The 22,622-nt window shown below is 36.6% G+C and overlaps 2 protein-coding genes and 1 long non-coding RNA gene across 3 annotated transcripts in view; 1 reads left to right on the forward strand and 2 right to left on the reverse strand.

Moving 5' to 3' along the window:
• The first annotated feature begins 1,147 nt into the window (after window positions 1-1,147).
• On the forward strand, window positions 1,148-12,517 carry LOC128198063 (uncharacterized). The gene is made up of 3 exons (XR_008250804.1): window positions 1,148-1,493; window positions 1,600-1,696; window positions 12,285-12,517. It is a non-coding gene; the product is annotated as an uncharacterized LOC128198063 (long non-coding RNA).
• On the reverse strand, window positions 4,350-7,079 carry LOC112056607 (zinc finger protein 54-like). The gene has a single exon (XM_024097059.2). The coding sequence runs from the start codon at window positions 6,925-6,927 to the stop codon at window positions 5,470-5,472; it is 1,458 nt and encodes a 485-aa protein (XP_023952827.2). The 5' UTR covers window positions 6,928-7,079; the 3' UTR covers window positions 4,350-5,469.
• Window positions 8,293-22,622, reverse strand: part of LOC112052048 (uncharacterized) — a 69,496-nt gene continuing 55,166 nt past the window's right edge. Inside the window, exons 3-7 of the mRNA XM_024090950.2 lie at window positions 17,156-17,323; window positions 13,735-13,918; window positions 13,074-13,310; window positions 12,509-12,646; window positions 8,293-11,290 (exon numbers count right to left, since the gene is read on the reverse strand). Coding sequence (XP_023946718.2) covers window positions 11,052-11,290; window positions 12,509-12,646; window positions 13,074-13,310; window positions 13,735-13,918; window positions 17,156-17,323 — 966 coding nt within the window. The 3' untranslated portion in view covers window positions 8,293-11,051. The remainder of the gene's footprint in view (window positions 11,291-12,508; window positions 12,647-13,073; window positions 13,311-13,734; window positions 13,919-17,155; window positions 17,324-22,622) is intronic.

Here is a 22,622-nt window from a genome sequence, read left to right on the forward strand (position 1 = left end):
CGATTCGCTCTCGTACTATCTATTCGGCAAAACACTAGATTACAAGTTAATTTGGTACTTATTACAAACACCTGTAAATTGCTTATTATCTTTTGATTGATAAGTAGACAGGTATACCAAAAAAAAAGAAGTAGAGTTAGAACAACCGATTGTAATTTGTTTAAAATTACAATTATTTTAAAAGGAAATTAATTCTATAAAATAATGTTTTTTATATTAAACAAACAACAAGTAAAATCAAGTAAATTTTATAGTACTTAATGTTGTGTAACCATCGCATCAAAAAAACAATAAAAATAATTGTGCGCACTCTACACTCGAGGCGATAGCGCTATGAATGAACTGCGACTGTAGAGCCCGTTCGCAGGCTTCGCGGCTTGTTAATTATTTTCAAAGTCTTCCGTGAATTCGAAGACAACCGTATTGTATTCCATTTTTTTGACGGCCTCCGTGGCGCAGTGGTAGGCGTGGTGGATTTACAAGACAAGATTTTTCTTGGTCTTGGTCCAGGTCTGGCTGATGTGAGACTTCGGCCGTGGCTAGTTACCACCCTACCGGCAAAGACATACCGCCAAGCGAATTAGCGTTCCGGTACGATGTCGGATTTTCATCCTGCTCCTAAGAAGTTAACCCGCTTCCATCTAAGATTGCATCAATACTGGTGAGATTGTAGTCAAGGGCCTGTAGAGAAAAATAAAATCCTCCGATGTAACTGAATCGAGCAAATCGTACTTGAATCGGATTCGCTCTCAAACTATGTATTTTCGGCCAAACCCTATATTACAAGTCAATATGAAACTTAAATCTCATTACATAGAGCACTAATTAATTTATTCCAAAACGCGATTCAGCAAAACACTATATTTTTTTCAATACAAGTCAATATGGTACTTATAACAGAGAAATAAGATTTAAATTGTAATACAACAAAATGTATGCAAAGGTAATGTCATCAAAAAAAGAGGTACGTCGAATTAATGCAGGGTCAACATTTATGAGATATTTTCAATTTATCACCATTATATTTACGAACTATTGTTTTAATACCCTAAAAGATGGCATCACAGGTAAATATCATTCATTGTAGTTTATGTTTCTTTAAACAGATGGCGCAACGAAGAAAATAAAGGAATTATATTATCAATTAAGTATTCTTGTACATATAAATTACAATGTTAACATGTTATTAATAGATGGCGTTAATGGCGCGAACCAATTTGTTCCTTGGCGCAAACATAGATGGCGCAAAGAAAAAAAAACTTTAATTCGTAAATAAAGAAGTCGGTTAACTAAATAAATAAATATATAACAAATTAATTAAATAATCATTAAATAACTTAATATAAAAAAGGGGAAATATATAAACCCTTAAAAAACTTAACCTCAAGTACATAATCTGTGCCTCAAGTAAATTATAAATGTATTGCCATAATCTCACCAGAGCGTTACGGAAGTGACATGAATCCAGTAATACAAGATAGATTCAAACTAATGTATGTTTCAGAAAACATATAGTCTTAGAAAATATATAGTTTCAAAAATATATAGTTTCAGAATCCGATATTCAATATCAATATATAGTTTCGATTTGATACACAGAGAATCCGATATTACCCACACCTAGTTTCTAACTGGACTGAGCGAAAATGGCGCCGGCTGAGCATCGCACCGTCAAAGATCATGCGTGAATTCACAGGTGAGACATTCGCTTGGGTGTACATAGAACTATGTATATTGTACCTAACAATGTACTTACCTTGATTAATTTATAAATTAAAATACTTAATCAAGCATTTTAATTATTTGTTTGAAATAAAAAATATGGTCAAGAATATTATAAAGTAAGTAGATGTACTTACTACAGCTTTTTTGATGAGTACCAACAAACAAATTAAAAATGAGGGAACACATTTCATTAGTCATCAGAAAGGCTGTAGTATAGGGTAAAGAACCCAATATTCAGCCCCGCACCAGTAGTCAGCCTTTACATACATTATTTGCCTATAAAATTAATTACTTAATAATCAAGAGGATATTAGAGCTGTAAGATTTGTCTTTTACAGTATGTTAATTAGTCAAATAGTTTCGGAGATAATACAAAATTTCTAAAAGACGCAAAAATGCCCCTAAAAAACGCCCCGCAGTTTCACCCACATAGTTCCTGCTCCCGTAGGAACTCGGAGTAAAAACATAGCCTATGACACTAGCAAATGATGTAGCTTCCTATCGGTGAAAGATTTTTTTACCGCCTTAAACCACATAAACTTTATAATCACATTAATATTATAAAGGCGAAAGTTTGTATGTATGTATGTTTGTTACTCCTTTACGCTGCGGCTACTGAAGCGATTTGGAATGGAAATAGATGTCACTCTGGATTAACAAATGGGCCACTTTTCATCCCGGAAAAATCCATGGTTCCCATGGGATTTGTGAAAAACTGAATTCCACGTGGACGAATTCGCGAGCGTCCGCTAGTTGTCTAATAAGCACAGTTACGACTCAATAGCATGTCAGTTAATATTAATAACGAGTTTTTCGTACGTTTGCGTCGCCGCCGCCTGCCACACTTGCAATTTTCAGGGTTCCGTAGTCCACAAGGAATCCTTATAGTTTCGCAATGTCCGTCTGTCTGTCCATCCGGATTAGCCCTCTATTACTATTTAGAATGCTCTAAATAAGCCTTCAAAGTGATCAGAACGTAACACATACGATGTTACATTTCGCTTTTTAGTTTCTTTTTGTGATTTTCAAGTCGGTTAATTTTTTTTGTTAAAAGGATTTTATGGTAAATATATAATACCTATATAAATAGGTATATATATTAAAAAGAAAATTACAAAGTAAATTGAGGTTACAAAGTTTTTTTATTCTTTAAGTAGTATAAGTTAGCCCTTGACTACAATCTCACCTGATGGTAAGTGATGATGAAATCTAAGATGGAAGCGGGCTGACATGGATGGAGGAGGATGAAAATCCACAGACCTTACGGCTTTTTTTTTCTCGTTTATCCCGTGTGTATCGCTATAGATATTTTTGTGCAATTTAGAGATTAAACGTGCTAATTTAATCTATGGACCCCTTAGATGATGGATGAGTCAAGAATGGTCAAGAGCTGTCAAATATAACGATACTTGTAGGATTTATAGGTACAATGAAACGTATTTTTGGATAATTTCAAATAAATTTTATTATTTTCCTTACAATTATGTGTATTAAAATATGTGTATTAACACATATTTTAATACACATAGGTAATATTTCTTTACACAAGTTTGAAATAAAAACTTTATATTGATATCCTACTTACTTCTTATATAAAATTTTATACGTATTGTATTATATCTATGTTATTGCTTCAACTAATACAAAACATAATAATCTTTTTAAAAGATTACCTTTAGTTTGTTTGTATTAGGCCCAGAAATTGCATTATACTTCACAACTGACAGTATTTTTAGATTTGTGAACTCTTGCCTTGAGTCTAAAGCTATCTGATTCCAAAAAACACTGTTCCCGTTGGAATATGGGTATAAAATATACTGATTTTGTCCGTCACACCCTTCACATATGCTAAGTACACTGGTTCAGCCACTATCTCCAACGGAGATTTAACATAGTGACCCGGTTTCGTCCACCTGCACTGGTGAAGAGTATACTGCGATCGCCTAAGGATAGGGATCCGCTGAACGTGCCCGGGGTTTACAAGATTCTATGTGACTGTGGTAGATCATACATAGGTGAGACTCGCCGTAACATTACCACAAGAGTGAAAGAATATATACGTAGCATGAAGAATGTTGACACGGACGGTTCAGCAATAGCCGAGCATGTTCAAGCTTCGTGTACGACTCACTATATCCGATTTGATAAGGCTTCTGTATTGTCAAGCGAAAAGTTTCTAGTAGCTCGTAAGATACGAGAAGCAATAGAAATTTGTCGTCACCCGAATTTTAATCGGGATCATCGATGGTTGCTGCCGACAGCGTGGAAACCGCTATTTCTTTCATTGTCACATATAACAAACTTGGAACAAGATAGCGTTAGTTCGATTTGCTTACAATAAGACGAGTCTAATGACTGAATGAGATGACATTAATAAACCGTCGGAGAGTGTAACGGAACCTTCACTCCCCACCACTCAACCCCTTTCCTAGCACGCAATGCGAGCAGTTGCGCGTCGCGCCGCCGCTTCGCGGTTTGGATCGTACCGCGTTGCAAGAACCAGCTCATGACTAAGGGCCCCGTATGGGTTCGAAACTATTCGGCCATACTTCGACCTAATATCACGTAAGTTTTAATAATAATAATAATAATAATTGTTTATTTGCAAGAATACAACATTCCACTAAATTAATAGTGTGCAAATATAAAAATATAAATATATATTAGTCGTGTTTCAATCAAATCATAATATTAAATTAGCAAAGTAAGAAAAAATTCCAAAAAAATTTTTTAGGTACATTTAATATACTTTAGATGGCAGGCTGAGGCTGCCAGTCCCCTAAAGCGGAGTGAGGCAGCGGAGCTGAGAAACTGAGAAATATAAGCGGTAAGCGGAGCACGGAAGTGGAGCGGGATTAAATAAATTAAATTTAACATTTATTTATTTAAATCTGCAACTCCGCTCCGCATTAGTCCGTTTCTCCGCTACGTTTCCTTGCTCCGCTCTGGTGGACAGGCAGGCTAATAGTTACATGTTATATTATGTTCTACATTCCTGTTTATTAAGTGAAATAAATATTTGTAGCAAAATTCCAATGGGAAACAGTTACACATTACCAGATATTTGTAAGCCATAATTAGTATAAACCCAGCTGATTAGCTACTTATAATATACAACAGCCCTACTTGGCGTGTACTATTAACCAACAAACAAATTAGAAGGCAGAAAACACATTTCTTTTTTTTCTAGGAAGAAAATATCCCTTCAGACATGTCCGACTTGCATGGACTAAAACAAACTTCTGCTACTCCTCACCCAACACGGAACTGGAACCTAGCATTACTTCGTGCTGGCCAATCAGCTATTGTTTCTCAAGCTCTCCCTTCTCCTGCCTTTCTCTTATTTCTCTCTGTACCATTATTGTGAGGAGCATGTTCGCACGTTTGTCCCATACACTCAGAGAAAACACATGTCATTTCATAACTTATTTTTCAAGTATTATTTATTGTTTGTTTATAAAATCTTATTCAAAATATAATTAATGGAATTTGTTTTCATTAACTTAATAAGGTTAATTTTAATTATTAGTTAATTTTAATTATTATTACGTGTGAAATGACTAGTGATTTATACCCTAATTTTTATTTGTTAAACAGTACACATTGAGTTGGGCTGTAGTATAAGTAACTAAACAAATGTCTCATATCCCATTATTCACCAAGTAAAAAGCACAATAATAATCTGAGAATATTTCAGGGTGGAGATTAAACCATAGACACATTTCAGCTCTATGGATACAATATTTATGTTGTTCCTTGATTGTGATTAAGTTCATTAACCTCAGATTTGATGACAGGAGCAGTCTCTTGCTTTGTATCCGCTGAATGTTTATCTTTCAAATGTCTCCTAACTGAGTCTCTTTTGAAAAATGATGAATCACATTTGGGGCAGTTGAATTTCTTGTCGGAATAATGTATCCTTTGGTGCAATACTAGCTTTTCATTAGTAAGGAAAAACTTTCCACATTCAATACATGGTATGTTTTTATTTGTATGTTTACTTTTATGGTTTCTTAAAGCTTTCTGGTTGTTAGTAGTGAAATCGCAAAGGTCACATTTTAATGATTTTTTGCTGTGCTTAAAACGTTTATGGTTACACAACTCAGCTAATGTGTAGAAGGTTGATGCACATGTTTCACATGCATAACTCTTTGTGCCACTGTGCCTCTTCATGTGCTGTTTGTATGACAGTTTGGTGATAGTTTTGTGACACACGGGGCAATCTACTTGGGAATGGCTTATCAGATGTCTGCTCACTTTCCGACGGCCCTTGACAAACTTGCCACAGATGTGGCATGTCATTTGGACTAAATACATTTGATGCGAGTCTTCTTGGTGACCTTGGAGGGAACTCTGTTGAGTGTAAGTCTTTGAACAGATATTGCATTTATATGGTCGGTCACCAGTGTGAGTGCGTATGTGTGTGGATATATCCTTGGGCCTTTTACTTTTATAATTACATTGTATACATATGAATACCCTCGCTCTTCCGACACCCTCCACTTTAACATTTTCGTGACCAGCTATTTCGCAGCTCTGGGATTTCTTTTTCCTATGCACGTGAAAAGCTTTGTAGCTTTTGAAAGCACGTTTGCAGAATGGACATACTAATGAGGCTAGCATGTGTGCTTTCTTCCAATGGACTTTTAGCTTACATTTGGATGTGAACGAACCACCACAGTCGTGGCATATGAGCTTCAAATCAATGGCTTTACTTTTAAACTCAGGTTTTGATACTAATTTTGAATCTGTTTGCTGATTTGACAATTCGAGGTAAAACTGCTTATGACTTTTTTCATCTTTGAAATCCTGTTCAGTGTCTAACTCTTCTGGATAGTCGAAGTTGTCATCGCCACAGAAGTCGTCTTTGAATTCTATTTTCACGGTTACACCTACTGCGCTCTCCTCGCTTTTAACTTGAGCACTTTTAACGTCCGAATGAAATATTTCTTCTTTAACACCATTAGATCTTAATATAACATCGGAAGATTCACATTTTTCTTTAAAATCTATCGACGACTTGAGTATCGAGTAGCAAGAATCACAAATCTTATCAGGAAATCCATCGCTCAACCTGATATTTAAATTGGTTAGATTATTAATGAACTCGTATAACACAAAATCTTGGTACGTTTCCGACAGAGATACGAAAACATCTCGAGAATCTAAGCACACCCTACATATATAAGATTTTTTATTCATGGTTGGAGTACAGAATTGGTATCTTATATTGTCACTATTTTCACATAAAACATAAACGATTAAACATTATAATTTGTTTTTGTTCGAACTTCGATTCGATGTTGACAAATAATTCTATCCTGTCGATTCCTGACACTGACACTGACAGTAAGATTCCTGACACTGACAGACAGTGACAGTGGACAGTGGACACTTGGACAGCGTCAAGCTTCGTTTCGTTCAAAATCTTCTACTTCTTTCTTGTCTATGGCACTTAGTACTCTCAGACGAATTCATGACGAATTATTATTATTTAGTATGACTAATTATTATGTATTAGACTGTTAATAAGTTTGTACTACATAAACGGATAGGGTTGGCTTCGCAACCGACAAATGGGCCATTTATGCGTAGATTTTATAATAGTAATATATTTGGTTTGATCTCTGGGCTATTTAAAGCCATTCACTAGACAAACTGACATTTTTAGGGAGCTCTTTGCACGACGAAAACGATTACAACATTACAACATCGATTCTATTGAAACATCTTTTATAACCGCGTTGGATCGTTGATCCTATATTTTGACGTCTAGCGAGGCTGGGCCCAAATAGTCGCATTTTTACCCGACTGCGTCAGAAGAATAATAGTTTTCGAGCGTATGTATGTTTCTATGCGTATATGTGGGTCTATGTGTGTCCATTTCTTGGCTTTACCCTATAATTCTAAGGAAGAAGTTAGAAAATACATGATCATAATATTGGTACCTATAAATGCGAAAGGTCATTCATCACGAAATCTCGAGTACCGCTTGACGCACAAACTTGAAATTTGACAGAAAGGTAGTTTATAGTCCTCAGACGTCCTTTACAAATCAATTTTGCGACAGGGCCAGGTCTGAAGGTCTAAAGGCTCTCGCAAGTTTGAAAGAAAGTCCTTCACCTTTGACGCTATAAATTTGGCAGGAGGTAGTTTAGGGAGGGAGGTGAGTAGTAGAGAAGTAGGTAGACGTTTTTTATAAACCAGTTTTGCGGCAGGGCCGGATTAAGAAGGTCTAAAGGCTCTCGCAATTTTGTATGAAAGTCCTTCATCTTTAGTGCTACAAACTTGAAATTTGGCAGGAAGATAGTTTATAGGTAGTAGACATCCATTACAAGCCAATTTTGCTACAGGGCCGGATTAAGGAGGGCTAAGGGGCTAAAGGCTTAAATGAAAATCCTTCATTTATGCTATTGCCTATGCCTTTGATGCTGCTGCGTTGCGCTTTACTTTTGTTTACTCTTCAATTTCTCCTCGGTTTTAAGGTTTGAAATGGGATTTTGAAAAATCCATTTAATTCGCGATACTCTAAAAATAAATGGCTTAGATTGAAATTAAACACCAATATTTTAAAATAAATATCCTTTTATATTCGTAAATCATATTATTTTACATCGTCTTATAATATATATCACTTTCAGTTTATAATCCTTAGGTAGGTCCTTACATATCATACAAACTAGACAAAATCATGTTATTTTGTAGATCTAATTTAAATGAACTTAAATATAACATATCCCATACTTTAGATCAAGAATAGGTAGGTATTATACTAAGACATTTTCACAATCCTAAAAAATGTAATAAAACAGATTCTAACAAGACTAGTATAAACATTTATTAATTATGATAGTAATTGCATAGTTTAACAATCGTACAGTTTGAGACAGAATCTCAGTTAATATGGTGTCCTCACAAACTCGTTTAATATTTACATAGATGTCATACATGTAGGCTTTAGAACTTTTAACCAATTATTTATTATAAAGAAGGACCATAGATCTCTAACTTTAAATATTACATACATGAATGATGGTTCCAATCACTATACTGCTATGTAAATCATATTTTATGTAATCTTTATAGAACTAATAAAACAATAAGAATGTAGAAACGTGAACTGTTTTAATTTCATTGGGTTTCATTGACTACATGTAAGATTACTAAACTGTAGCAATTTTATGACAACTAACCTATATTTTCAAGTGATCTCTGTTAAGTAATTGTAAGTGCTAAATACTGTAGGTACGTCATCTACAAGAGCCGATTGTTTATATACCTGGACATAGACACGAAACAAAATATTGTTGTTTTTATTTTTAATTATGTAGGTACTATACAAAAATATCCGTTAATTTATAATTTCACTTTTAAACCATGTACATCTTTAGAAAGAATAGTTTACCTTGATCACTAGGTAATCAATAATATAAAAAATATAAGATTTACATGGTTATATCGTAACAGTTCACACAGTAGATTAAATACATATAACGGTATACTTAGTCATGACAGTCAAATACAATCTATATGCATGAAATTACATCACAATACAATGAAAAAATTACATTATAAATAATATGTTGATTAAGTCATGCCTACCAACCAACATATAAGGTACTTAATCTACTACATAATCATTAAGTCATTCTGCAATACCTACACAAAATAATAATAATTTTATTATCTACAATGAGGCTGTATGGTTTCAATCTTTGCATTTTTCAATCGTTTGTAAATAAAATGCAAGATGTGTAGTTAAAAATTATGCAATTTCATTATTATATTTAGTAGCATTCCATTAAACGTATTGTTTTAAAAACCTTTCCATATCTTGTTGTTGTTAATGTTGTTACATAAACTATTTAAACTTGTTACATATAAGGCACATATCTCAGACAATACATATTTTATTCACGTGAACAACACTAAAAAAATCTTGGTCCCAAAAAAAAGTAACACAAATTAAGGATTTATTGTACTTCAAATATAATATGGCTCATCTCATCATACAAACTATAGAAAAAAAATATGTTCCAATCAACTCACTCTTTCCTCAAAAGTTACTAGCCCCGCTAGCGTTCAGAGCAAGAACATACTTCCGTTTCTTAACGGTATAACAGTTAAACTGTGGTAATAAGTTAGGGCATAGAGCATTGTAGCAAGTATTAAAAAAAGTAAATAATTTCAAATATTTGCATTTTTTAAGTACCTATGCAGAAAACGTAGATACAAAAAATATACTGTACAGAAAATAAAACATCTAGGCCAATAAAATACTGTGCCAAAGACTTATATTTAGCTAGATACCGTGAAATTAGTGCCAATCGCCGATTCGTCGGGCTACTACTCTTTATCACAAATTTATCAAAAAAATTATCGAATCTAACAAGCGGTGTCTAGCTATGTGTAAGTCCGTTTACGGTGCCTATTTTTCAAAGTTCATCTGTGAAAAACAGGCACTGAGTGGGTTAAATCTTTTATAGCAATGCTTATGCAGGTACCTACACTATGGTCACTAAGTAATGATTTGGTTACAATTTTACTTCAGGACACATCCATTAGTTACATCATATTGGTTTATTTACTATATTTTTAACCCTGGAAACATCACTGTTATAAGTTTGATGTACATGTCCCGTCTATTTGTCTTTGACCGCAAATGTCTAATTGGAAATTCCCTCCAAGATTTCTTTGTTATTTCTACCAATAACTAATGTGGATATGTTTATCCAAAAGTCATGAGTAAATATTTTCTAGAAAAGCACGTTCCATTATAGGTTGTATGCAGGCATGATCATAATCATTTCAAAAAAAATCTTCGAAAATCATACTTCTTTGTATCAAAGAACAAAGATTAAAGAAAAAGGTTTTCCAATTGAAATAGATTCATAATTGACAAGAAAATTGAATAACTTTACAAATGCTGAGTTTAAAGCATGTATGAAGGAAATGTGAAATACATTACATTATGACATATTCAACTGGATGAGAATTGAGACATATAGAAGTAACGACTTATTGATATTCCATATACCGAAGATGCTTGGTTTTGGTTGTAATACTAAAGGGTAAAGACTGGCGTTGGAAAAGTGAGATGTTTCTAGACGAGTGAAGACAAAAATGTCGACCATTAGCGGCAGAATCTAATATATCGTTCTCTCTTTCGTTGTATTGGAAAAGAGAGAGCGATATTTCAACAAAGCTGCTATTGGTCGATAATATGATTTGTTCTCTTCACGAAACATACAAATGATGTAACGAATAATGGATAGTCCCTAACTTATCATAAAAACTATATTACACACATTTTAAGAACGGTCGACTCAATCTGGAGGCTCCTGGTGAGAGCAGTGTGGTACTGGAGATGCGGAGGATTTGAATGCTCTAGGGAACAAGGAGGAGTAGGAGGGGGGCGGCTCGTACTCCGGCGGGGTAGGGGGGAGAGACTCGAACAGTTGCTGGGAGGCAGCGGTGACTGCCACGGTGGGGGAACTGTCTATACAGGCAGCTGGGATCGGGTACAGCGGCGTCTCTGACGGCTTAGAGCGCTTGCAGCAGCATTCTGGAATAGAAAATTGTATATCAGATTCTGATTAAAAATACACCTGATGGTAAGTGATGATGCAGTCTAAGATGGACGCGGGCTAACTTGGGAGGAGGATGAAAATCCACACCCCTTTCGGTTTCTACACGGCATCGTACCGGAACGCTAATCGCTTGGCGGTACGTCTTTGTCGGTAGGGTGGTAACTAACCAGTCGGGGATCGATCCCAGGACCTCCGTTTTGTAAATCCACCGCGCATACCACTGCACCACGGAGGCCGTCAAAAATGGTATCTTAGGCTAACGTATCCTAATAACTATACAAATCGTGCCCACGTGGTTATGGCCCAAGAATACTGACTGCATTTCCGCTTTGAATCCTTTGCGCAAAAAATGAGCCAGAACTTCTAGCACCAGGTATTCGTGATTTTAAGTTATATTTTCAAAAAAAAATTCAATTCAGACTTCGCTACTGCTGCCTACCTACCCAATCCATTATAAAAAGCAAAGTCCGTTCCGAGAAGGTCGCATATTGAGTACTAAATATAGTTTCAATAAATCCATAAGATTACCTTGATCCAGAGTTATGCCTTGTTTTCAATTTTCGATTTGACTTTATAAGGATTTGATATGACTTTGCAATTCCTATTAGTCTATGATAGCAAGAATATTGTAAATAATGCATAAAGTATGAACGTGGCCCAGTGGTATGCACGGTGGATTTACAAGTCGGAGGTTCTGGGTTCGATCCCCGGCTGGCTGATTGAGGTTTTCTTAATTGATCCAGGTTGGCTGGTGGGAGGCTTCGACCGTGGCTAGTTACCACTCTATCGTCAAAGACGTACCGCCAAGCGATCTTGCGTTCCGGTAGTATGTCGTGTAGAAACCGAAAGGGGATTTTCATCCTCCTTCTAACAAGTTGGCCCGCTTCCACCTTAGAATGTATCATCATTGCATCTGACCATTGGTTGAGATTGTAGTCAAGACCTAATTTGTATCTATTTTCATTACAGGATCACGCCTCCCTCCATAACGGACCCTCACCCCAGGCCTTTAGAATCGTAAGCATGAGACGGGAAGACTTTTGCTGTTAAGGAAGATAATAATAAGGGGGGTAATAATATCTTTGTTTATTCTTGCTGACAAATTGGGTGGGGAGGTAAAAAGCCCCAAGGAAGTGGTCACTCCTACACCAACGGGAATGAGATGTGGTAGAATGTATGTATGTATCACTAACCCCAGGCCAGACAGAACATGAGGATGGTGGCGCAGACCAGCATGCCCACCACGAGGTAGCTCCAGGGCCCGTACGGCTTCAGCGCCGCTGCGAACTCCATAAACGCGTTCTGCTTCTGCTCACCCTCGGTTATCTTCACTGAAAGATTGACACAACTTTTTGGTGAGTCATTTCAATGATTAATTTAAAAAGAAATCGTTAGCAAAACGTTGATTATAACAACAATAACTATACCTAATATAATCTGTTGACAACAAAAAAATAATAAAGTCTCGTTCTTTTGACTGAAAGCTTTTCTTATATACGTATGTACCTAAGAATATAAAAATACGCATTTTGACCTAAGGCCTATTTGAATAATTGTCGAAGGGCATGGGCAATATCAAAGGATGAAATAAGAAAGCCTAGATTCACACGGCATTGTCCTGCACGTACCCTTTTGTAGGACAAAATAAGTGAGAGTCTATTTTCTAGTCTAAAAAATCACTAGTGATCGAATATATTATTATATGCATCGAAAACAAAAGCACTGATTAGGTATTTTTTAAATGCAGTGAAAACTCACTTATAACTGAAGGTTTCGTCACGCCATCTGGCTGGTCAAGTCCCAACAGCTCCTGGTTCCTAGCTGCAAACCTCCTCAGCATTTCCAGGAGCGGGGAGTCACGGTGATGCAGACACGCGATGGAGTCCTCGTCTTCTCCCCCTGGGCAGTGACGGACGCCGTCGCAAACCAGGTTCGAGGATATACAGAGGCCGGTCAGACCGCATATGAATTGAGATTCATTGTTGCAAACTGCTCCTGGAAATTGTATAACGGTCTTGATAAGTTAACGTCTTTAAACATTGAAAATCTGATTACTGGTGACTTGACAGAAAATGGGGGGGTGTAAGGGGAGGCTAGTACTAGACAGTCTCCCCAGCTGGTTCTGCGAAAGCGACCGAGTTACATGTTACCAAATAAATCGAAGATCAGAATACCATAGTTCTATTCTGTTGTTGAAACTTAGGGATTATCTGAATAAATGCTGCAACCAGGGTCGTGCATAAGGTTTTTAACTAGGATACGCATTACACATATAGACTAGTATACCTACTGTAAAATGAAAAATTCCTTTTCCAATATATATGTATGTTCGTAATGAGTTTTCATTGTCGGCAGTGCCTTTTGTATCTATAGAGTACACGCAACTGGCACAGTGTGAATTAAGGTAAATTCAACTTACCACTGTTGACAGCTGTGACCACAAGTCTCAGCTTCTCCGTGTGGTGGTATGGGTTAGTAGGAGGGTTCCACACGATGCGGATCTTTGGTGGTAGCAGCTTAGTGCCCGCGCGGGACGCCACGGCTGCTGCGTTGCCTCCGCATAACGACAGCCGCCATATTGGACTCTTCGCTTCTCCAATGTACTGTAAAGAGAAGAAAATGATGATTAAAAAACCGGTTCAATTTTCTCTAAGCAACAACGTCGAAGAATTTTCTTCGATGCATAAAGCGATGATCTACACGTATCAGACATCACAAACTATGGTCCTTATATGAGGCTTAGGGCGCAATGAGCGAGCTATGCTCGGAGTATCCCTGTAATCTAATTAGGAATGAGGAATGACGGTGAAATTGGAATGGGCGGGGAGCCCATAGTTTGTGGAGCCGATGGACGTTAGGGTTCCAAGGTGTTGAAATAGCGACACCGTGCCAGAAAGCGCAGTGTTAGCAGTGCCGGATTAAGGTAACTTGATGACTTATAAGCAATATTCCCACGTCTTTTAGTAAAGTTAACTTAACTTTAGTGTGTTAATTTTTTTCTTAACCGTCTCTGGTGCCCCTCTACACGGGATGCCCCAGGGAATTGATTAAGTAGCTTTTACGCTAATCCAGAACTGAGTATTGGTCGACCCTCAACGATGGCTTTGGATGTATACGGTTCAAGACTAATTTGGAAGTCTTTACGAGAGGCCTATGTCAATCAGCGGTTGTCCATCACGATAATGATGATAAAGAACCTTGCCATCTTAGCATTACAAGCAAAAAAGCTCAGCCATTTGTTAAGACAGACGTATTTAAATAGACATGGTCAGGTAGCTTTTTAGTGATCATCATCAACCCAATTCGACTTACTGCTGAGCTCGAGTCTCCTCTCACAATGAGAGGGGTTAGACCAATAGTCCACCACGCTGGCCCAATGCGGATTGGCAGACTTCACACACGCACGATGGTTTTCCTTCACCGTTTGGGACACGTGACATATCTAATTAATTTCTTAAAATGCACACAACTGAAAAGTTGGAAGTGCATGCCCCGGACCGGATTCGAACTCACACCCTCTGGAATCGGAGGCAGAGGTCATATCCACTGGGCTATCACGGCTATTAGTGATACTATACACGTAATATCTAGAGGAGGGGATCCATACATATGGTCTGCTGTTAACACCTATTAACCCTACGTTCATGAAACTCAATTAGTCACGGAACACTTGGCTGATACTGTATCTGTGCATCAATTTATGACTACGTCCATCGGTCTCGTGCGCGCTGAGGGAAATTTCCATGATTGGACGCGGAGTGGATTGTTATGATCTTGCCTTGTGCTGATTGAGAGACTACAAGATGGGTGTTTATTTTAACACGATTACAATTTTCTTTGGGTACTTTTATACCCAAATGTCTTGTGAGTTTAAAGTTTGAAACTCTACAAAACCAGTGGATGATTTTATGACTTGATCGCAGTTTTTTTATTACGTAAAAATAATCACTGACGGCTTCGGTGGCGCAATGGTATGCGCGGTGGATTTACAATACAGAGGTCCTGGGTTCAATCCCCGGCTGGGCCGATTGAGGTTTTCTTAATTGGTACAGGTGGAAAATCCGTATTACACGATCGCAAAACGAAAAATCGCTGTCATTTGTTGTAATGACTGATTGTGAAGCATACACCGAGTTACATAATGACCCTGCTGCTCTGGCTGCTGGGAGGCTTCGACCGTGGCTAGTTACCACCTTACCAACAAAGACGTACCGCCAAGCGATTTAGCGTTCCGGTACGATGTCGTGTAGAAACCGAAAGGAGCGTGGATTTCATCCTACTCCTAACAAGCTCGCTTCTATCTTAGATTGCATCGTCATTTACCATCAGGTGAGATTGTAGTCAAGGAATAAGTAACTACTAACTAACTTGTAGAGAATAAGAAAAAAATATATATCACAGCATATCGCTTGTGAATAAAAAACAATTTACAGCTGTCGTTATTCAGAAAAGTAAGCTTCGATTTGTAAGCTCAACTATTCGTGGTTACTTTTTCAAACGATTTCTTTAAATACCGCTCCACATGTTCATTATTAGATCAAAATACCTAAATAAATAATTAAAAGAAAAAATAACACTTTAAAATTAACACTTTAAAATTAATATATTATATGTATGTTCGAGAAGTTCAACGTTATGCACTTTAATTAATTATTTAAGAAATAAAACAATAAAATTAAAATATTTTCAATGTAAGTAACTTTTGTTGGACCGTTGCGAAACTTAATGAACAAATTATATAACTGCCGTTTTTATTGTTTTCTTATGAAATTAACTCTTAAGAATAATCGCTTATTAATTAATTCTTTTAATTAATTTAAAGTGCAGTATAGTAGTTAATGCACAGTTGGTCCACGATATACCTATCTCAAAACGAGAGAAAGACTAACCTCTCATTCGCACGAGAGTTTTTTTAACCGGTTAAAAAACGTTCAAATATAGTATGAAGTTAAATGAAGGTCTATCTCCAGCTCCCCAAATTGAAAATGCAACACTGCTAGATAAAAGCGTTTTGTTTTTAAAACGCTGTCGTGTGAACAAATTTGACGTCCGTTAAAAAAACTCTCGTGCGAATAGGGCTTAAGGTATATTTCCAACGCCCAAACTTGAAAATGCAACATTTTTTTTTGTGTTGAGTAAGTGCCGGGGGGTTTGGGCGAGCGCAGAAACGTCGACTGATGAGACCCGAAGGCTGAAAGGAAGATAGAGGACGGAACGACTCTCTAAGGGCGTCTCCTCTGACAATCGGACCTCGGCTTAGAGGGCCATTCGGGGGGGGTAACCGTGACCTTTGCAACACTGTTCGAAAAAAAGCGTTGTGTATTAAAAACGCTGTCGTATGAACATATACTTGGGTATGGTAATGCATTTGTTGTACTATCGGACGCCCACAACTTCCTTAATCCGGCCCTGTTGCAAAATGCGTTCTTGGCGGACGTCTACTAACTATAATCTACATCCCTGTCAAATTTCATCTTTGTACGTCAAGTGGTTTTCGAGATTTCGTGATAAATGTCTTTTTGCATTTATATATTAAGATTTTAACGATTTTTTTAACGTCCGTTAAAAAAGCTCTCGTGCGAATGAGGGCTAAATGTTGACAAATATCAATAGGGTCGAAACTATCACTCTCTCTTTCATAGCGTTGTTGTTGTTTCGACAATGTGTCTCTTCACGAGATATGTAATTGACGCATGCTATAGGTTTATTGCACGTGCGAACCAATCAATAACGACACTGGGTGCCCCCAGTCTGAGTGCCCCCACTCTGGGTGCCCCCAGTCTGAGTGCCCCCACTCTAGGTGCCCCCACTCTAGGTGCCCCCGCCAGTAAGATACTTACAACAAGTAGTTTACACGAGTCAGTGGCGTTGCTGCTGTGCGAGGTCTCGTCCCCAGTGGTGTCCTGGGCGTGCGCGCTGCGCTGGCTCCACTTGCGGCCGTGCGCTCCCGCCACCGGCGTGGGGGCTTGCACGTCCCCATTGCCGCGCTCCCACTCCGACAGGGATTCCTGTAAACAAGACAGGATTATGTTTATTGTCTTGTAACAATATTTTTAAAAATAATAATACTTAATAGAATAATTAGTGGGAAACATCGAAGAGCTGATGGTCGTAGCGATCCCAAGGTCCTGGAACTGTGACGTCACACTGAAAAGTGAGTTGTTCTGTCCCCACTAGATGGACTGTTTATAAAAAGAAAAAGTATAGCGACCTCCGTGTCTTATATAATAATGCTTTTAGGATGTTGTTGGGGCTGCCCCGATTCTGTAGTGCATCGAGCATGTTCGTGGACGCGCGAACAGACTGTTTTAACACTGTTATAAGAAAAAGATGCGTGTCGATGGTCCGAAGGGTGAGGGGCAGTTCCAACAGCATTCTTAGAGGTATCGCGGCAAGGCTCGACTGTATTTATGTTCGTCACTGCTGTGACAGACATATTACAGTGCCCATGCCGATACGGAAATTGTAAGTTAACCTGACAGACTTTAATAATATTGACCATACTGCTTTTCTACTGACATTTCATATTATTCTGACATTTTAACAATAGTATTTCGACTTCTTAATTTTATTTTTGTTTTATATCTTTCCTAATATGGGTGTATGCCTGAAATAAATGAATTTTAATTTTAATTTCTTTTTTTATATCAAGCGAGTTATAGCTGGATGCAGGCGGCTGAAGACAGCGATGTTCGGAAGTCCTTATGTCAGCCACTGACGATCAAGTGATCTCACATGCCTGCATTACAAAAGGTTTATGTCCCGCCCATTGGTTGATAACGACGTTGACGACGATATCTAATATTTACAATTTAGGTTAATTTAATAATTATTTTTTTATAATAATTATATTACAAGATAATTATTAAATTAAAAATATTATTGTATTTGAGTTTCCTTTTAGATTACGAACATACTAAGATTATAGTATAGAAATAAAGAAAATAATTTTAGATTTTTTTCTAATTTAACTTTCCGTACAAATCTTAAGTAATTAAATTGTTAGGTAACGTTTAATTTTGAAAGAAATAATGTGACGAAATAAATGTCTTAACAAGCTAAGATTTATTCTTCGATCCGCAAATTGATTAAAAGTCATTCGTATCGGTAGCAGAGAACGCCAACACTTAATTCATTCAATAATTTATTACAATTACAGTTTAATTAATTATACGTAGTTCCTATGGACTAAGAAATTTAATACGTGTCTCAAACGGTGAAGGAAAAACATCGTGAGGAAACCTGCATACTTCAGTATTTTCTTAATTCTCTGTGTGAAGTATGCCAATCCGCATTGGGCTAGCGTCGTGGATTAATTCCCTCTCATTCCGAGAGGAGACTCGTGCTCAAAAATGAGCCGCATTTTGCGGTGATTTATAGGCACTTTATATATCTACTAGTGTAAAATCGATGCTTATCCGATCTTTATTCTACATACAGTCATCGAAATTCAAATCGTTTAGCGAGTTGCTACAATTCTAATTGTAAGAAGTACATTTACTATTCACAAAACGTAACTGTTTAAAAATATTCCGAATTGGCCAATGCATTGATAACTGGTATTCGGCAGTGAATTTTTATTAGTCGTATGACGAAATTACTCCTAAATAATTTCAAATAGCTCCGACGCAATTCCAAGACGTCCATAGTTCGATCGCCTTCAATTCCCAACTTCCCACCCTTTGGACTAATATTGTACAAGACCGGTTTTGGCTTAGCTAGTAAATCACCAACGAGTCATAATCTTTCTTATCATCATCATCATCTTTATCAACCCATAATCGGTGCACTGCTGAGCTAATCCACCACCAGCCCAATGCGGATTGGCAGACTACATACACGTAGAGAATTAAGAAAATTCTCAGGTGTTCAGGTTTCCTCACGATGTTTTTCCTTCACCGTTTGAGACACGTGATATTTAGTTTCTTATGATTGAAAAGTTGGAGGTGCATGCTCCTGACCGGATGCGAACCTACACTCTCCGGAATCAGAGGCAGGGTTATATCTACTGGGCTATTACGGCTATCACGGCATCTTTCCTATAAGAAATAGGGATTTGGAGTTTGGACTCGGGGATAGTGTAGCTTCCCAACAGTGAAAGAAATTTACAAATCGGTTTAGTAGTTTCAGAGCCTATAACAATGCAGACAAACAAATAATGTCTATACCGACGGCTTAGCTCGCTCTAGGCTCAGAGTAACACCACTAACTTCTCAATACCGGGCTGCTATGGATTTTTTTTTGAACAGAAATCTATATTATTTTGTATAACTCGCAAGTGCGAGTTTCGAATCCACCGCCATCTTTCTCATTCTATAGTATCGTGTTAAACAGAGACAGATAGGGGTGAATCCGAAACTCGCACTTGCGAGTTATAAAAATGTCGTTAAAGAATAGCCTAGCAGAACGTCCGAGTTCTGGACCTTAGGACCTTATAGCATTGACGAAATTGCTACTGAACGAGGTAGTTAAGTTACAACCAACGAGCAAACAATTTCAACTCGGTAAAGTGCTCAGTAATCTTGACATAGCAGTTATTAAAATAGCTTACGACAATAAAGACATTGTATGTAGATACGTACTATGTGACTACCCAATAAAATTACCATTCCATCCACGGATTGGAGGCCTTCGGATTACTTAGTAGGTGCCCATTGTGAATAAATACTGTAATTCGCATTGTTTTGCGAAATGTCAATTCGTTCGGTTTCACACGGTTTGATGCCTCTTGCACCTTGGCCGGATTTGGTTGCATAAAAAAAGGAAGGTATTTGTTAAAAATAATGGAATTTGGTATGTACAAAAAAGCAGCCAGGTAGATATTGATACCAGGAATAAACAGAAGAATATAAATAGGATGATTTAAAAACGATTAAAAGAAATTATATAACTGATGATGATAATGATGGTAATTAAATTATCTACCTACGTATTACATATATACGTCTTTATACCTACCGATCTCCACTATTTACTATATTTTATTATGTAGGTAATAACTTCTTCCGACTATTTAATGTTATTTATAAAGTAAGGAAACAAAATGACTCTAAAAATCTTCAACAGTTACGATAGAACCAAGATGATTATTTACGTACGTAATTCATCCGTAAATGTCTCGATCACGAACTATAGTCGGTAAAATTTATCAAATATATTACGTAGTAAAATAAATATTTTGTATAAACCTAGACAATTTAATATCTCACGCAAAAATTGTTATGAAAGAGGAACTCTTTGAATAGAATGTGTTAAAGGAATATTAGTCCCTCTAGAGTGGACTTCTCAATCTTAAAGACACACCTAATAGCATGGTGACACATGAAAGGGTCATAAAACTCCAATCATTTACAAACAGGATAAAATTTACAAACCACAAACCACAGCGTAGTACTACTATCTTTGAGTTAAGTATTTATGAATTCAATGAAGCGAAATACTCGACAAAAGCAAAGTCACTTGCACGAGTAAAGTAAAATAACTTGGGAATGGTATTTGTGAAGAATTAAGGAAAACAATATAATTTTAACAAACAAGACAAACGTAATACATTGACTTGCAATAAGCTCATGTGCAAAGTGTGGTTGCATAAATCCTTATCGGGGAGTGCTAATAAGAAATTGGAAACTTCAGAACAATGGCTGCGAAGGAAAATAGAACAATGCGAACATATTTTAATTACTCAACTAACAATGCTATGTTAAATTGCAACAGTGATTCAGTGAGTGCACTAAGTAATGCAAGCAGCTTTTGTATGCTTCAACAGTGAAATGATTCATTCGTTCATCATAGTGAGTCTCAGCTTAGAAGTTGCCTGTTTTAGAGTTACATAATTGCCTTGGTCAAGCCAAGCCAAGGCCTTGGAATATTGGATTTGCGAATAAGTATTTATTTCGAAGTAAATCATGCTAAAACTTCTAGCAACAGAATACCTTACTATATTTTTTGTCGATGTAAGATGTAGTTTGTGTTCTCGGTAGCAAACCCAAATAGATGTTTTCAGTATACTATTTTTTTTTGCTTAAATATTTATTCCGTATCTCATGCATTTATAGATACTCATACATTTGAATACATTTAGGTTAGGGACAAGCTGCTTTAGAATCTGCACATATTAAAACATTTGTTAGAGTACATAGAAGTCATGGAACCATAAAACAAAACCTAGACATTCAGTTTATTGTATGGTCGAAATTTTCTTAGAAGTCTTATGAACAAAACAAACCCGTCTTGTCACTAAAATCACATATTTCACTTACGTTATACGTAATTTCTAAAGAACAAAGTGTCTAAATCCTTTATTATACGCGTACAGTACGAATTACACCAAAAACTACACCGAATTTACGATTTATTCACATTTATTTTCTGAAAAACAAAATCACAACGAGATTAATTTGCACAGCTTAACTACGATTACGGCAATTTGACATTTCGTAACGCTAGATTGTCTATGAAAAGCAAGGATGGGTAAATAACATCGAGCGTTAACTTATCGATAAATGATAATGAATGATTCTTTAATAATTGATATGTTGTTAGTTTAAAGATGGAAAATTGATATTTTATAATCATTTTATTTTAAAAAATAGTTTTTTAATGAAAATGTTATACAATAAATATGCTCACGTTATTCTATAGCGTAAAAGATATCTTACGAATAGTAGCATTATTCAAACACTGGTATGGATAACATTAAGTTGTAGCTGTAGAGTAATAATTATGAAGAAGGGTAAATGAGTTTTTTTTTCATGGAAACGCCGTGCTCTATAAGTATTTTCGTAATAATTAACTTTTTTTCTGACTATTTTACATATTTCAAAAATATACATGCAGGGCAGAGTCTACAGTTTTAGTTTATTCAAATACGGTTACCTATACTGGGTGTAAGGGGCATGCTAACGAAAACTTAATCCAGTGGTTCAGTACATGATTCTGAGTCTCTCAGCGTTGAAATTTTTTGTCGGTCTTTTCACGATATTGAAATTTTTTTACAGTTTTTTTTAACTAGCTAGCTTAGAAGTACTTATTTCATCTATCTCAATACGAGTTTTAATAAAAATCGTCAAATCAAGATTTTTAACAAAAACTAGCAATGTAAATTTAATTTGCAAAATGCGCGCGATCAGCTGTTTTCCAAGAGGTCAAATAGGCAGGTCACGACTAATAGGTATATATAAAAAGTCACAAACAAACTGCGCGACGTTGTACTGCCGACCGCCGCCGGTGCCGAGGAAAATAATTGCTATCTCTCTCTAACCTAAGCCACGCGGCGCGGTTAATAGGTATTTTCAAAATATTGAAACT

Source organism: Bicyclus anynana, chromosome 4, assembly GCF_947172395.1.
Source record: "Bicyclus anynana chromosome 4, ilBicAnyn1.1, whole genome shotgun sequence".
NCBI lineage: Eukaryota > Metazoa > Arthropoda > Insecta > Lepidoptera > Nymphalidae > Bicyclus > Bicyclus anynana.

What these genes read in the sequence shown, in the direction of transcription:
- LOC112056607 (XM_024097059.2), bottom strand. Translation starts at nt 6,927, where the DNA reads ATGAATAAAAAATCTTATATATGTAGGGTGTGCTTAGATTCTCGAGAT.